This window comes from Sturnira hondurensis, unplaced genomic scaffold (genome assembly GCF_014824575.4).
Source record: "Sturnira hondurensis isolate 20B ecotype Veracruz unplaced genomic scaffold, ASM1482457v3 Scaffold0015596, whole genome shotgun sequence".
In the NCBI taxonomy this organism is placed as follows: Eukaryota; Metazoa; Chordata; class Mammalia; order Chiroptera; family Phyllostomidae; genus Sturnira; species Sturnira hondurensis.
Window position 1 is genome coordinate 13,522,796 of NW_028088227.1, and position 17,586 is coordinate 13,540,381.

The 17,586-nt window shown below is 44.7% G+C and overlaps 1 protein-coding gene across 6 annotated transcripts in view; it reads right to left on the reverse strand.

Moving 5' to 3' along the window:
* FYN (FYN proto-oncogene, Src family tyrosine kinase) overlaps positions 1-17,586 on the reverse strand; it is a 205,109-nt gene that overhangs the window by 55,149 nt on the left and 132,374 nt on the right. For all 6 annotated transcript variants that reach the window (XM_037065062.1, XM_037065066.1, XM_037065065.1 and 3 more), the window contains 2 exons: positions 5,545-5,802; positions 2,221-2,317 (listed from right to left, as the gene is read on the reverse strand). In XM_037065062.1, the coding sequence (XP_036920957.1) occupies positions 2,221-2,317; positions 5,545-5,791 (344 nt within the window). In that variant the 5' untranslated portion in view covers positions 5,792-5,802. The remainder of the gene's footprint in view (positions 1-2,220; positions 2,318-5,544; positions 5,803-17,586) is intronic.

Sequence of the window (17,586 nt, forward strand, 5' to 3'; positions counted from 1 at the left end):
GATAATTGTTTTATACATTCTAGTATCAGAGAACTTGAAGATCAGTTTGATGAAATCATAGTAGATTTAGCCACAAAAATGTAAGCAGTATCCTGGAAAGATCCAGGAATATGTCGTAAGAACCATAAAAGCAAAACAAGAAATTCTGGAGCAGTACCGCCCTGTTGTATATCCACTGGACCTAAAGTATGACCATGATTCAGCCTCTCGTGTGGAACATTTGAAATGCAGAGGAGAAACAATAGCGAAGGAGTTCAGTGAAACCATGAAGGGAAATAATCAGAGAGGAAGGTTCCTGGCAGTGTGAAGAGAATTTACCAAAGCAGGTGGTTGGGAGAGTGTGGTATATTGAAGGACCACCAGGTAAGTCTCTACATATGGGTCTTGTCTAAAAGAAACGTGCCGCACATGAACCTGAGAGGTGGGCAGGTCAACTCTCGAGAACTTTGCACTTAGAAGTGCTAGTGAGAGCCATTAACTTCCACAAAGGAGAGAAAAGGAAGAAGAAACCCAGTGATCCATTCTCGGCCTACGGCCGTTGAAGACATGTCTACACAATAACTTGTACATGAATGTTTGTAGCAGCAACCCAAATGTCTATCAACTGGGGAATGAATAAATAAAATGTGATATATCCAGTTAAAAAAAGTTTCTGTGGCCATAGGAGGAGGCTACCTGGGGGGCTGGTGATGTTCTTCTTGATCCGGGTGCTGGTTGCAAAGGCATGTTCAATCTGCAAAAATTGGGCAAACTATACGCTTTTTAAAAATTGTGGTAAATTATGCATAACATAAAACTTAGCTATAAGTGGCATTAAGCACATTTTATTGTGGGGCAACTACCACTGTGTATACTTTTGATATGTGCACTTTTCTGCACACCCATGAAAATAAAAAGTAAAAAACCCCACCTCTACCCATATCCTTCTTATTTAAAACACCCCAGAACCTCTGCCACCTACTAGTTCCTGCCTACAGATGGATTGCTACATCAAGGGCATCTCTGATATCTAGCAGTTACAGCACTCTCATGGGAGGAATTCTGTTCTGGGGGTTGAAAGGTGGCACAATCTCAGTGTTTGGTTCTGAGCGACAGTGGTGTCCCAGGGAAGTGGTGGGGTTTCCAAAGAGGCAGCTTTCAGGGCCCGAGGAACTCCCCATGACAATGACCACACTTCCCTCCTGTGACCTGCTGGTGTGAGCAGGGCCTTCTGGCTGCCGCCCTCACCCATGCTCTTTGGAAAGCCAAGGGCCAGGTGATCAGGGCCTTCTGCCATCATGAGATTCAGTTTGCTCAGGGAGCAGAGGCCAGAGCAACCAGACCTGAGGCACAGGAGAACTTCCTCAGAAGGGCCTCAGCTCGCAAGTGGCACTCTCTCCCAGCCACTGGTGGTGGTGGTGGTGGGCGTTGTGCTCACAAGGAAAAGAAGGAAAGAAGGCTTGCTGACGTGGGACACTGCCATTTTCTTTAGTGCCTGGATTTTTCTGGAGGGCTTTAACCAAGCAAAAGCAATATTTTAAGACTACAGGGAATCCTGACCTATATTTACTCTTCCTAATGGAGGTATTAAATGTAGTATTTGAAGAGTGAGTGATTCTCATCCTTGAAATTCCCCGTGGCCTGTTTAACTGTTGTTCCTACCAGCCACACTTAAAATGCATGCATTGTAGTCACTCATGAGTGGGCGAACTCATTTCTCCTTCCACTGCACAAAGATTTCTGTCACTTGCAAATTTTTGTTATGGGGTAACGCCTCCACAGGCTTTACCAAATTGGAATGTTTAGCAGTTTTGAAAACAGAAGGAAGTTGTTGCTCGCCTTAAGTGAGGGCTTAGCAAGAGCAACATCTGAAATGTGAAGAACATCACCAGGGAAAGGAAAGGTACTGTGGTTGGCAAGGCCTTGTGCCAATCATATGAAAATGCAGATTTGCAGAGAGCGATGCTGATGCTTTTACAACCTTCAAGCCAAAGGCAAAACCAAAACCATCAACTCGGCTACTGTGGTACCCTCCAAAAAACCCCTTGTCATAAAATACTGCACTGGTTCACCAACTCTTCGATTCTCAAGTTAAATCGGTGTGAATTAATGAGTTGAGCAAGGCGTTCCAAATCATTTCAGCATTTCAGATATCTGAAAAGGCAGACTGGCAACAAGAACTTTTCCCTTGATCTTGAAAGGCATGGATGCATCCCTCTCCCCCTCCTTCTCCAAACTTACGAGCTGTTCAATATTTGAAATTTCTCTCCTTTGTGAAAACTCAGGTCATCTTCCGTCCGTGCTTCATAATCATAAAGGGCCACAAACAGGGTCACTCCTGACAAAATGAATCAAAGCGGGAAAAATATTACACAAGAAGAAATTAATTCCAAGAAATTAAATCTTCACTAAAACCTCATCCACAAAAGCTAAAGCTAATCAGCACCGATAACACGGTGCTGCCTTGTAATGAATGCATGAAACCAGAGTCTCAGGGCTGGACTCACGCCTTCGTCTTTGACCTGGCTAAAATCTGGAATGGAAGGACTTTTCTCTGTACATTTCTGAATGAATCCTTGGGAAGAGACAGGTGTTAAATCACGTGCACAACGAAGGGGCAGCAGCAGCGGAGCAGCTCCGATCTGCAGGGCTCTGCAGCCGTCACGGACGCCTTGTGTCTGACACTCAGGAGCCCACGGTGGGTGCTGGGCAAAATATCACTCTTTCCCCTACCAGAAGAGCAATGGAGAATATGGTAGGAGATTCCTGCAGCCCGGGGGCTGAGGAGGTCCTCTCTGTAAATGTCCACCTTAGAGAATATCTTGCCCTTTGCATCTGCAGTTGCTTTGCGACTCCCTCCCTCTCACTCGGTTTCCACCTCACAGTCACCTGTTTTCACAATGACTTGCAGTACTCGCTCTTCCTCATACCCATCCTATCTCTTCTCATCTGGTTGACTCCCCGCATGGGCCCTTCTTGCTTTGCAGAGGGTTGCTATTAACAGCACAAAATGTCCAGTGTCCGTCCCATTTGGCCTAGGACTTCCTCCAGGTAGTAGGCGGACTTCTGAGACAGCCTCCGTGATTCCCACCCCCTGGTGTTCACGCCCTTGTGCAATCCCCTCCTTTGAGTGTGGGCCAGCCTAGTGACTGTCTTCTAACCAAAGGGACATGGCAAAGGTGATGGGATGTCCCTTAAATAATTAGGCTTCAAGTCATGGTGACTTCTGCCTTCCTACCAGACTCAAATACTTTCCTGAGGCAAACTGCCATGCTGGAGAGGCCCACACGACAAAGAACTGTGGGTGGCCTGTGGCCAACAGCCAGCAAGGAACTTAATCCTGCCAATGCCATGAGCTTGGCAGCAGACAGCCAACACACCTTGACTGTAGCCTGTGAGAGATTCTGTGTAGGTAGTTCCAAGGGAACAGACATGCCTGCGGGACTATTCAAGAACCAGAGAGGGAAGCGGGGCTTGTCTTTCTACCCCATCCCAAGTGGGACCTCCCATAGGAAAGCTAGCATTCAGAAGGTCTGACCCTGCAAAGCAGGGCTCAGTTGGCAACTGGCCTCTTTTGTTTAGATTTCCTTAAAAGTTTAGAAAAGAGACTGGCTAAAAACAAAAAAATAGGAACTTGTAAAATAATGCCTAGTCTTTATTCTCATTTAGCACGCTATTAACAGATTCCTTTCATTACATACTTTAAAAACAAACCCAAGCTACAGTGTGTGGAAGACAAGGCACACGAGGATGGACACTTCCACGCTCTCCCTCCACCAGCCAGCAAATTCTCACTGGGTATTTTTATTTTCTAGAGAGGGAAGGGAGAGTCACAGGAGGTCACAGGGACACACAGACACTGCACCTGGCTGTAAAGCACTGAAAGCAGTGATGCGGAGAAAGACATACATTTATAATAAGACCAGATAGCACAAGGCAAAAAGATCTGCCAGTGTTAGGGGCACTGTGTTTTATTTTCTAAATTTGCAAGGGACCAGATGGCCTCTCATACTAGGATTGTCCCTGATTATAGTGTAGACCCACATGTTCAAGGCAAGTAATTTATGACACTATCTAGTGACTCTATGAGTGACACCTGCAAACACAGGGATTAATATCCAGCATTGATGAATGAATGAACAAGGTCAATGCCTATGTCAGCAGAATTCCAAGTCTGCCTGGCAAAGCACTCAGTAGGCACAGGGAGTGCATACTGACTGGGTGCAGTGCTGGCTCTCTTTTTTCTCCTGTATCCTCAAGAGATGTCCCTAGACAGCCTGACAGACCCTGTCCTTCCATCCTCCATTCCAGCTGCCTTCCAGGAAGGCAGGAAGGACAAATACAGTAAGTGTACCTAGCATTCATTCACCCATGCAAGGCTTGCTTTAAAGGGAAAGACAGATTCACCATAACCCAAGGACATAATGCCCAAAGCTCTGGGTCAGGTACTCTGAATGTAAGGACACTGCCTTGGTGTGTGCGGTGGGAAGAAAACCCCTGGTAGTGTCTCAGTAGTGCCAACTCCTGGGTAAAAAGACAGAATGGGTCCTTGCATAAGACATCGGCTCTCAGACGAGCTGAGCACAATGGCTAATGTATATTTCCTTAAGCTTTTGTAATGAACAAAATCATTTTGGAACAAATAATGTCAAATATCTAGTTACCATGAGTCACATACTGGGAGCAGATTTGGAAGACTAAGGATGCATGAGATAACTTGCAAATGTTTCAGAAAACATTATGTCTGTGAATATATGCCAGATATTTTCCAAAGCATTAGCTAAGTCAGCAAATGCACATGGAGTGACACATGGCCCAGGGTGGGAAAGAGAAGGAGACTTAAAAAAAAAGAAAAAGGTCCCTTAAGGATACGGAAGATTCCATTTTAAAATACAAAAGATACATGAAAATACTTGAGGGCTGATACATCAGTCATATGGAAGATAACGGGAAGGTCAGAGAGAATCAAAGATGATGAATGGCCGAAAATAATGCTGCCAAATGACCCCACCAGCAGGGCAGTACAGGCCAGCTGAAGATTAGGAAGATGAGAGAGAGGGGCTACCCTTAGCTTTTAACCAGGGAATAGCAGTGCATTAATATCCGGAAACCTCAAAACATATGCTCTCAGATCCAGCCCACAAGCTGCTGATCCAAAAGCTCCTTGATGGGGCTCAGGCGTCTGCATTTGAAAAGCTGCCCTAATTATTCAGAGCCAGCCAGCGGGGGTTGAGTGCCCGGCCTAAAGTGCGTCATCAAAGTCATAGCCCGTCATAGCCCATGCAGGGCTCTCACGGAGCAGCAACGTGGGGTCCCCACATCACCGTCACCAGCATTTTAATGAGCACACGAAGCTCTGGCTTTTTCTTTTTTTTACAGTCCTTGCCTGGTAGAATATATTATAGGTGGAAACTGATGAAACACTTTAAATATTCGGTCCTTAGTCAAAACGAGCTGGAGCACAAGTGTTCAACTGCCCAAAAAATGAAGAGGGGCTGTAGCTGCCTCCTCCCCCCTCGGCCCCCTCCCCACCTCGGCCCCCTGCCCCCGCTGGGGCTTGCTTACCGGTGCCTCCTCTCGTGCGCAAGGTCCCAGTATGAGACGAAGAGTTCACACCCCCAAAGACGGTGAGGCCTTGGCCTCCCGCGGCGTGGAAGTTGTTGTAGTTCGGGATGGAGGTCACGCCGAAGCTGGGGTAGTGCTGAGGAGTGGGGTCTGTGCCATAGCGGTACCCGGAGCTCTGGTTCAGACTGCCATCCCTCTCCTCCGTCAGTTTTGTTGCTTCTTTATCCTTACATTGCACACAGCCCATTATCTAAATTCCTGCCGAAAACATAAAGGAGGCACGTAAACTTGGATGCTCCTTAGTTGCTAGTTGATTGACTATTTCAAAGGGCTCATTCTTGAGGCTTGCCCTTGGATATTTCAGGCCTGTGAGGGATGTGAGAAAAAGCAGTGGCCGGCGTTGGTGGTGAGAAGCAAGCTCAGCGCCCTCACCTTGGCAACCTCACTTGTGCCCCATGTGCTCTGAGCAATGGAATTGACACGGAACTGATGTTCGCCACACAGCAATTTTTCTCCAATGAGGTCTGTACCCCTTAGAATTCTGTGCTATCACACACCTGCCTGAAGACAGCCCAATAGTACATACAACTATATTTTTCTCTAGTCATCTCAAAAAAATGCATGCGCTAGAAAATAAGTCCGTACAATATTAGAATAAAAACCTCCACCACAGCAAAGGAAATTTAAAGAAGAGGGTAGAGTTGTATTGGAAAAGCCAGAATACAGTCCCTATATGACACACTGTACTTCTTCACTCAAGGGTACCCATTTTTCAGGGCTTGTTTGTTAAAATTCAAGCCATAAGATAACGATAAGGCCCCTGTCCAGGTATCTCAGGTGGTTAGAGTGTTGTCCTGATACACACCAAGGTTGAGGATTTAGTCCCCAGCCAGGGCACATACAAGAATCAACCAAGGAAGGCATTGATAAGTGGGACAACAACAAAAAATCAATGTCTCACTCTCTCTTCCTTCCTCTCTTTAAAATTAATAAAAATAAAAAGATATGTGTTTTTATTTTTTATTTTTATTTTTGTTGTTCAAGTACAGTTTGTCTCCATTTTCCTGCCGCCACTTTCCCCCACCCCACCAACCTGCATCTCCCACCCTCAATCTTGATATATATCAAAATGAGGAAATAGTTGCTGGATGAAAAATTAAATGGGCAGAAACTAAGAGGTCGAGTGTATCTGCAGGACGTCATGACAGACTACTGTGATAAAATCACTGGAAGCTGCTACTCAACTCTTTACATTTCCATTAGCTTTGACATCTTTCATTAAAAACATCCCATGTTCTACAGGTAGTGGTGGGTTAAAAACTCGAGTCCTCGCCACCCCATCCTCCTCCAAACCTACTTGTCTCGAGCTCCCTCAGTAAATAGTGTCGCTTATGACCCAGTTGCTCAAGTCAGAACGCTGAGAAGCATTATTATTTGGTTACTTGTTTTTTTCTTGTTTAGTTCTCATGCTTCCTGTCTCACACTCTACTATCCAAATATGCTGAACTTCTCAGTTCCTCTGTGGTTCCATTTTTGTCATTCTCCTTCCGGCTCTGAATGCTCTTTCCCTCTCCTCTTTGGTATACAACATCCCTCCTGTCCGGATTGAGAGACTGCTCCCCCTGCAAAGCCTTCTCTGCTTCTCCGCTCTCCCCCAGGCTGGTGGTGCTCCCTTGCGTCTTGATTTCCTTCATACTAGCACCTATTGAACCATATTTAAAAAGATGGCTTGTCCACTTGTTTCACTGCCCAATCAACTGTGAGCTCCAGGAAAGTAAGGCCCTGTCCATGTTTCTCACAGACATCCTGTCAGTGCCTGGCACATAGTGGGTGCTCAATAAAGAGCAATCAAATGAGATAAGATTCTCCGGCCCACTGTGTTTCTCTCTCACCCTTTCTTTCTCTGTGTCAAGACCAATCCTTCTTTCAGTGACTCTGGTCAAGTTTGCCCTGTACTTTTGAGTCTATTGGTGTGTATGAAAAAGGAAGATGATTCAGAAATGCAACGTAAGTTGGTTAAATGGCCCCTCTGTGGACTGCAATACCCCTGTCAAACTGACATGCAATGGATGTCCCCAGCGAAATCTGAGAAGTGGCCCCCTTGGGACCAAAGAACCAAATAAGAAACACATGACATCATGTGTAATTACATGTACTCACTGGGGAGGGCACAGCTTGTACAGGATGGGAAAGGACTTGAGGCAGTGAAGGAGAATGAAAAAACCTGTTTTTTTCTATAGCATCGTGTAAACCAAAGTGGGGAGTGCCACACCTGGTATGGAGACTCTCGGGGGCACTGTTCTGGGCACTGATTTTCTGCTGGATGGGGCCGTGGAAGCAGTATCAGACTGTTCTAAAGTCCTCTCACATTACATGGTTCAGTAAATACTCATTGAATTGAATGTCAGTTCCTGAGAATAGAAATATTTGGAAATGAGCCGCCTATTGCTTGAGCTGAGATCACCAAATCTGGAACACATTTGCTCATAAATCATTTGAGATTAATTTACAGTATACTGTGTCCAACATGCTCTCTAACTTACGGTAAATGAATATGATTTTAACAAGTTTCCAACAGGAAATGCAAACTATTTCCAAGGCGTAATTTATTGAAGAGATTTCATCATTTGTTGCTGATGTTGCTTCATAAGACTGAAAAATATCTTGCTCACTTTATATTAACTCTTTCCTGGTGGAAGGTTACTCAACTCTAAGCTTCTACAAAGGGCAGAGAGAAGACACTTTCTGTCCCAGGTGCTTTTTCCAGAGATTTCACTCACATGCTATATTTAGAAGACGTGAGACCTGAATCACAGAATAACATCATTTACGCCAGTGGGTCCCAGCCAGGATTGATTTTGCTCCCTTCGCCATGGGCCGTGTTGGGCAATGCCCGGAGACGTTTTCGGTTGTCTCCCTCGGGAAAGAGGTAGCACTGGCACCTAGCGGGGTGAGGCAAGGGTGCTGCTCAATACCCCACAAAGAGCAGGACCGCCTCCAACGGCAAAGGACAACTGGGCTCTAAAGGTTAACAGGGTCAAGGCTGAAAAATCCTGATTTATAGAGAGGGAGAGTTTATATCGGTATCTTTGAAACAGTGTGACAGCTGTTTCCCTTACATGTATGTGACTAGCGTTCACTCTAGACCGCCTTCCTCGGGAGAACAGGCATGCTACGTAAAAGGAGGCAGCTTAAAAAACGACACAGGAAACGCTCTGATTTTTCTCTAGCAGCTTATCCCTGTGATAGAGAAAAGAATGTAAAACTAATTAGAACTCTTACTATAGACTACGCTTTGAACTCCAACAAAACAAACCCTTACACAGAGCCCTGCCGAAAATAGGATCCTATATCTAACCAAAAGAAGAAAAAAAAAAACCCCAGTCTTTCAAAGCATACTAGAAAAAGTACTGCCATTGTAATGAATGAATAACAGCTTACATATAATATTATGAAGTAATGGAAGGAAATGAATAGCAAGCTGCTTGAAGACAGGAATTGTTTTTTGTTTCATTATTATATCCCCAGTGTCCAGAACAGTGCCTGGCAGGCAGTAGGGGCTCAATAAATATTTGTTAAATGTTTAAATAAAAAAAAAAAACAATGAGAGAGTTGGAGAAAACAATTTTTAAAAAATAAAAGGACAGCTCTGTTACCACTTCATGCAGTTGGAATTTCGAGTAAGGAATGTTTCTGCACAGATCTTGCTTATTCTTTCCCTTTCTTTGACAAATATGAAGAAACCAAAATAAATCAGTAAATGCAGGCTCAAGCCATTAAAAGTTAATCACAATGAAAATATTTGTTTAAGAACTCGTGGTCTTCTTCCTCTCACTTGGGGTGGTCTGACTAACCGTTTCCTGATGGAAGAGTCAGAAGATGCTATAGGACTTGTACCCAATGTGACTTTAGGCTCCTTGCCACATGGCAAACTTGGTAGCATCTGAGTTAAAATAAAAACATTCTTCATTATGTGACATTTTGTGGTGGGGCGTTTATGGACAATGATGTAGGTATGTCATGAACATATAATGTACTAATATACTTGCTGAAGATCTGGGGGGCACTGGAAGACTCTGAAAAATGCCATTTGAAAGTGGGGCCCCAGAGTTACTCTGATCAATAAATCATACACCATGAACTCATGACCAGTGTATAGAAAAGCTGATGGGTAAGCACTTTGATCAGCAGGGTCCTGGGCCTGTGGCAAAGGTGTCTAGATCACCGCTGTGAAGTATCTTATTGGCCAGTCCTACAAACCCAGGGGCTCTGTTTCTGTAATGCATGCAAAACCTGATTTATTTACGGTTTTAGCTTGCTGGATCTTCTCAGATGTGCCAACAGCATTATGCAACTTCAGGAAGAATTGCCAAAGAGAGATTCTAAGGATGGCCACACCCTGCTCCTGTGAACACGGCAGATGTCATCAATTAATCAGAGCACTTTCTGGCACTGTGCCCTGTGCAGCCCCACCTTCACATGGTCCTTGTGTGGCTGGCTGACGCCGACACACAGGACCGACTCTCTCTGCTACTCTGGGCAGAGGCTGCTGTTCCACAGTGAGTCTGAACGCACCTTCCCTCCACCGGTGCGACAGACCACGGTCTGGTCTGCTGGACGGCCACTAAACACAAATATGCCCATGTTGTCTCACATGCCAATCAACTAAGCACTGCCTGTATGCTCTGGTTATAACATTGCAGGGCTTTTGAGAAGATCTCAGGTGTGTGTGAGAGTGAGGTACCAAAAGTGGAAAACGGTCACACTGGCAGTCTTCTGCAAAGCAAACTGCTTTCTCTTAAGTCACATAGGCTTGCAGGCAGAGGTGGGTATGTATGGCAGGAGGAGGAAAAGAGAAACTGACAACAAATACCTTTACCTTCAGCAGTCTGAGCACTTTCATCTGAGAAACCAGCCGAGGTGCGTGTGGAGAAGTGACAGCCCTTAGGCGTAAGTCACCAACCTTGCTCCGGACAGCCCAGACTTTGGAGAGTGACAGGAAAGCCACACTGGCCTGTACTCCGACGTGGTGTGTTTCCTGGTGCTATCGTTCCCTATTCCTTTAGCTCACAGGTGGCAAACACAGGGCCCGTGGGCCGAATCCCGCCCTCCACCTTGTTTTATTCGGCCCGGCACCTTGTTTCCACCCAGTGACAGCGCTGAGCTCTCACTGTTCAGCGCTGTTGCTTAACTGTTAAGGTGTAGCTACATGTATACAGTCCTAAAATTACGTTTGGCCCTGTGAAGGCAACTGAGAGGCGAATTGGCCCTGGTGAGAATGAGTGTGACACCCCTGCTTTGGCAGGTCTCCACTCTATCTGGGCAGATATCAAAATAAAAGGGCGAAGAAGGGAACATAGAAATCCAACACAAGTAACCGAGGTGGGGACAGGTGGTAAAGAATTTAAAGCTGAACTGTAGATCTACTACATAGTTCCATCCAGTTCTCTGGAAGGAAAGCCAACACTGGCAGCTTAACAAGCAAACACCCCATTTCAGTCAACAGTAACGACACGAGGCAGGAGGACAGTAGGATAGGGTGGAGGTGTTTTTGGAAACGGCAGACACGATCTCTGGAGAGTAGATTCACGGCGGGTCAGGGTGGCGGGGGGATGGACTTAATCCCTGCAAAGTCGAAAACTGCCCTAAGAACCGACCTGAGGTGTTCTGCTACATCCTCAATGGAGAAAATGAATCGCTTGAAGCCCAGGCAAGGCTGGCCTGAGTTTCCCCCATGTAGTTGCAGGAAGCAGGACACTTATGACAGATGAGTGCCACAGAGATAGCAGTGACAGTTGGGCCACAGAACCTGTCACCCAAATTTCCTCAAACTTCCAATCCTTTACAATGATTTGCAGTACTCTCTGTAGGAGAGCAGGCCCTGACACCTCACAGGGAGCGCAGACAATGCCATTTTCTGGGGGCAGTCAAGACAGAGGGGCCCGAGATGACTGGGGAAGCTGGAAAAAAAGCGGGACCCTGCTGTCTCACTAAGTTTTCAGGACAATACTAAGATGGGAGTATTCTTACTTCCCTCACTTTACAATGGAGGAACTGAGAGGTTTGGGGATTTGTCCACAGCTAAGTCAGGGGTGGATTTGGGATTTGATGTGAGGTAGATTAGTTCCACGGCCAGCACATGAAGCCTCTATTATAGACTGGAGTTGCCTTCTCCCCACGGAGTCCAGGCCAGTCCATGCAAGGGTGTGGGTGCAAGGGTAGGGGTGTGGGCGCAAGGGTAGGAGGAGTGGGTGCAAGGGTAGGAGGAGTGCAGGGGGAGGCCCGGGGGAAGGACCCTGGTTCTACAGAGCCCAACTTCACATGCATGACTGATGAAGGCCCTGATTTTGGGTGCTGGGCCTCACTCTTGCACGTTCACACCTCAGCCCTGGAACTGGCCCTGTAGGGGTGCTGGGACCATGCCAAGTGTGGTGAGTCACCAGCTTTCTTGATGTAGCTGGTCACCTTAATGAAAGTTTGAGCCAGTGACACTAAAGCAGCGCTCGGTTTCCTGATATTTTCTAGACGTGGTGGAATATTTACACATATGATGGAGTCAGTGTTGGTCTCCTTGGCACAAAAGTGAGCCTTCCTCCTGCACTTAAAATGTGATTTGCTTTACATTCAAAACTTTGTGCAACATATTTACTTCATTAACTGAGCTATACATGTAATGCTGCCTCTACGCACAAAATGCTGCGTGTAATGAATGCAGCTTTCTACTCTTGATGGAATCCTGTGAGGGTGAGCCCCGCACCAAACACAAGTGACAGAACAGTACACCTCTGCGGTGAGGAGACTGATGTAAAATGAGAAATGTATACAACGCTGCACTGGCCACGTGCAGTGATGGGAAAACAGTCTTTTTTATGACTCAAATCAAAGCTTTGCTTCAGAAAGAATAAGTGGTGGGGCTGGGCCCATTTGATCATTTATGCAAGACTCACACAGCCCTTTGGAAAGTGAGGAGGTTGGATTTTGCTCCATACCACACAGCAAGGGAACCAAACCAATACGAACCACTTGTACAATGTAAAAGCCACATTTCTGGCACCTAGAATTTTGTTTTTGGCTTTCTCCCCTCAGCTCGCCTTGCTCAAATCACCCCAGACTGAGAAGCAGAGGCTCGTGCCCCTGTAGCGTGTTCTCCTTTCCCTCCTAGGTCACCTTCCATTCCGCAAGGCCCAGAAATCCAAACGCACTTAACAGAAAAGAAGTGGAAGCATTAGGCGCCACTGGTGAGATTTAACATTGCAGTCAGCTGAATGCTGGAACCATTCCCGCCCAAATGGCTAAATGAGGGTTTAATACCAAACCATGGAAAGGCTCCAAAAGGAGGAAAGAACATTTTCTTCTTGCATTCACTTCACTTGGAGTGAAACGGTGGTAAAATTAGGGATATGTTTTAACTATCTATGCCAAGGTCAAGAAAGATTTACGGCCCAGACTGTAAAGTTTTTTAGGCCTGCCCCCATCCCTTTTTGGATCACAAAGAAATGCCTCGTGGTTAATATTTTAAAATTCTACTTTACATTCTACTTTACATTTTTAGTGAGATATAACTCATACACCCTAAGTGTACACCCTCTTCAAGTGTCCAGTTCAGTGGCTTTAAACATATTTACAAAGGAAACCATCACACTATGTAATTCCAGAACATTTTCATTACGCCCAAAAGAAACACGTATTCTTTAAGCAGTCACTCCCCATTCCCTCCTCACCCCGGCCCCTGGCTACCACTAATCTACCTTCTGTCTCTGTGGATTTGCCTATTCTAGACATTCCACACCAATGGAATCATATAATATGTGGCTTCTGGTGACTGGCTTCTTTTCCTTGGCATAACATTTTCAAGGTTCATTCATTCTGTAGTATGAATTAGTACTTCATTCCTTGTTATGGCTGAAAAGTAGTCCACTGTATGGACATACCATTTGTTGCTTCCCAGGCATCAGCTGATGGGCATTTGGGTTGTTTCCACTTTTCGGCTATTATTAGTGCTGCTGTGAACATTCATGTGTAAGTTTTTGTGTGGACATATGCTTTCAATTCCTTTGGGTTAATATTTTAATATATTAGGAAGTTAAAAACCTTGAAATTAGGTAAATAGGAAATCACATGAATTGGCAATCCATAGATAGAAAAAACAACTTGAAAATGGAAAAGTATAACCTTCAATAGTAATCAAAGACACAATTTAGATTAATGAGATATTTTCACCTCTAAATTAACAAAATTTAAAAAATAAGTCTGCATAATAGTGATGAAGTTTCCTTTAAATGCACATCCTTATACACTGAGGATACAAGATGTAGAATAAGTGTATAACCTTTTCATAAACCAATTTGGCAATATTATTTTTAAAAAACCTTAAAATGGACCTGTTCTCTATCTGAATCTATGCTAAAGAGATATTTTTTAAAAAAATGACATGTGAAGAGGTTCTATAAAGTGTTATTTATAGTTTGAATTGTAATTAGAAAACTTGCTAATTGTTTAACGAAAAGGCAGTGGTAAGGAAATTGTGAGGCATGCTCATAATGTAAAATCAAACAGAAATTAAAACTCATGTTTATAGAAAATTGTCAGTAACATGGAGAAACGCTCATGTTATAGTAAGAAGGATCCCATGACTGGGGCTATATAACTAGAAAATTGTTTGGGAAGAAGGATACTGAGACGCATGCTGGAGGTGTGTAGGTGCTAACACTATGCATGGCTGTTCTTTGTTCTCTCGTCTCCTTTATTTCTTAGATTTTTCTATGCTGAGAATGCTCCATTTTAGTAATGATAATAAATCATCATTTTTAATACGAAAGGTCCCTTAATTTGATCAATTACTGATTTAATCTGTATGTAAGTTGATAACAACCATACACTGATGAGGTATGCTTCAGGATCTTAAAAATTAAGAGAGGGAGAGTGACTGATGCTAAAGCCTGTTACAAGGCAACCTCTCCTTCTGGAAACTGTGAACGGTGACAGTACCAAAGCACAGAGCCTTCTGAGTGTATTTTCACAACATCTGTGCTGAGCAGTGGGCAGTGAGGGAGCAGTGCTGGGAGTGGGGGGCGGTGGTGGTTGATGCAGACAGATGAACAGCCAGAGCAATCTCATTAAGGGCATAGATTAAGCAAAGCCAGAATATACAATCAACTCCCAAGACTGTACTGGTAGTGAGTGGCAGAATCTGGGATTACAAAGCCAGGAGTGGGGTGGCTGGATCAGTGGGTTTTTGAAAACCTTTGGCCTGCCCCACACCCCTAGGTACCTGGCGAAACCCAGTAAACTCAGAATGACAGCACTCATTCAAGTCACGCCTGGACCCCAAGCAAGCAGCTCTGGTTACTGAGGTATCTGCAGGACCTCTCGGTGAGCAAGAGCCTGAAGACCACCCAATGGCATGGCTGTAAGAAGGTGGGGAGAATGAAGCAAAGCACTGTTCTTTGGATGCTTGTTGGTGGTAGAGACAAGAACTGCCTGAGGCACCAGGCAGAAAAATTCTGTTTGCCCTCTCACTTTTACCTTCTTGCCTTCACCTTTTCTTGTTGGGATAGTCAGCCTGGCATTTTAATGCTTTGACTTTTGACTTTGACTAGAATTCCCCATTCCCTAGAGTTTGGGGCCATCCAATCAGGGCATAGAATCATGCCAACACTGGTTTATGTGATCTGAAATTTCTCAGAAACAAAAGATCCAACAGTGTCTTTCTAACATCCATACTCAGTCAAATATCTTCCCACCCCCCTCTGTCCTGTTCTACAAAAACAACCAGAGGAAAACAAAAACAAAAAGCTGGGCCTTTATTCATGAACTAGCAAAGAGAAAACGGAAAGTCAGTGTCACCTCTGGGCCACAGTGGCAGAGACTGGCTTTCTGGGCTGAACTGGCCAAGGGCCTAAGGGTCAGGGTGTCACCCGGCAGAGCCACAAGAAAACACATTAGCACAAAGCAGCTGCTTGAACAGGCACCACCAACGCCCCCTCCCTGCCAGTGCTGAGAATGAAAGCTGAGGAGGCTCACTGTACAACGCAGAACAAAACCCCTCTCTGCCAACCTTTCCAGTCTCCAAAGGGGTTCCTTGCCAGATGATTCTGTAAACGTGGCCTCATCCTTTCAAAAAACAGTGAATTCTTTTTCCCTTTCATTCACCAGTTTCAGTCAAGAAGACCCATTCCTTTAACGAAACAGAATGGACTTCAAATAGGGAAATTTTACCTTTCTTTTTTTTTTTTTTTTGCCCTTGAGTTCATGCATGTGTTGTGACCCCCACGTCTCCCCTTTCCACGGATCATTTATCTGGTTATGCAGTCAGAGCCCATCACAACCTGCAGCCCTGAGAACTTGGTGATGAGGCCATCTGTATTGTCATTTTGGAACTGAGGATGACACAAAGCTGGGTCCCTGATCCTCTGCATCTTTATGTTGGCACTTTCTCAAGTTGCAAGGAGCAGCCATGACTTCTGCACCCTTTCCAGTGGTTTAGAATTTCAAAGCTTCTCTTGGCAGCTGTTGTGGTGTGAATGCTGATAAAGTAGGCTGTCAGAAAACATACCCCTCTCTAATTCCATGTCCTCTACTGCGACAAGGAACAACAGCCCAAGTGACGATGGGATAAGGGTTACAGAGAGCAGACTGACTCCAGCCAGCTCCCTCATACCACTTCCTGGCCTACAGGAAATGAGACTGACTCTGCCTTTACTCATTGTTTCTTGGCCTTTCAGCTAAGACCGGGTGGAGCTTACTTTCCTTAGCCCTAGTGAGGCCAGGTTGGTGGACTGTGTGGTGGCTGCTTCAGTGAGGCTTTCATGGGAGGTCTGCACTCATGACTGCAAGCTGAGTACCAGCAGAGAGACAAAGAAATTAAAGGAGGGAATAATAAGTAAGAGGAAAAGGACATGGAACCCACTGAAGGCAGTCAATGCTTTCCCCAGCAGCATATGAGAACAGTATTTGGGATGACAAATTGTAGCCATCTGATGTGGGAACAACATGTGCTACATGACCACTTGTTGGTGGCCTACTTGCACCTGATAGAAATCCAGACAGATTTATGCTAACAAATCCAAATAGAAGACTAATTGACATACCGGTATACATTTTCTAAATACTTTTGCTTATAAGATTTATAGTAATGCAATTCAACAGTGACTTTCCCTTGGAATATCAAGGAGATAGAATATGATTTTTTTAATCTTGAAATTGACCTATTTATTTATTTATAAATATATTTTATTGATTATGCCATTACAGTTATCCTATTTCCCACCTTCATTCCCCTCCACCCTGCACACCCTCTCCCACCCACATTCCCCGCCTTTAGTTCATGTCCATGTGTCTTAAGTTCTTTAGCTTCTACATTTTCCATACTATTCTTGCCCACCCCATCTATTTTCTAACTTCCATCTATGCTACTTATTCTCCGTACCTTTTCCCCCTTCTCCTCCCACTCCCGTTGCTGACCCTCCATGTGATCTCCATTTCTGTGGTTCTGTTCCTGTTCTACTTGTTTGTTTTTCTTTTAGGTGGGCTTGTTAATAATTGTGAGTTCCCTGTCGTTTTACTATACATATTTTTGATCTTCTTTTTCTTACATAAGTCCCTTTAACATTTCATATCATAAGGGCTTGGTGATGATGAACTCCTTTAACTTGACCCTATCTGAGAAGCACTTTATCAGCCCTTCCATTCTAAATGAAAGCTTTGCTGGATAGAACAATCTTGGGTGGAGGTCTTTGCCTTTCATGACTTGGAATACTTCTTTCCAGCCCCTTCTTGCCTGCAAGGTCTCTTTGGAGAAATCTGCTGACAGTCTGATGGGAACTCCTCTGTAGGTGACCATCTCCTTATCTCTTGCTGCTTCTAGGATTCTCTCCATTTTTATCTTGGATAATGTAATTATGATGTGCCTTGGTGTGTTCCTTCTTGTGTCCAAAATCTTGGGGACTCTCTGAGCTTCCTGGATTTCCTGGAAGTCTATTTCCTTTGCCAGATTGGGGAAGTCCTCCTTTATTATTTGTTCAAATAAGTTTTCCATATGTT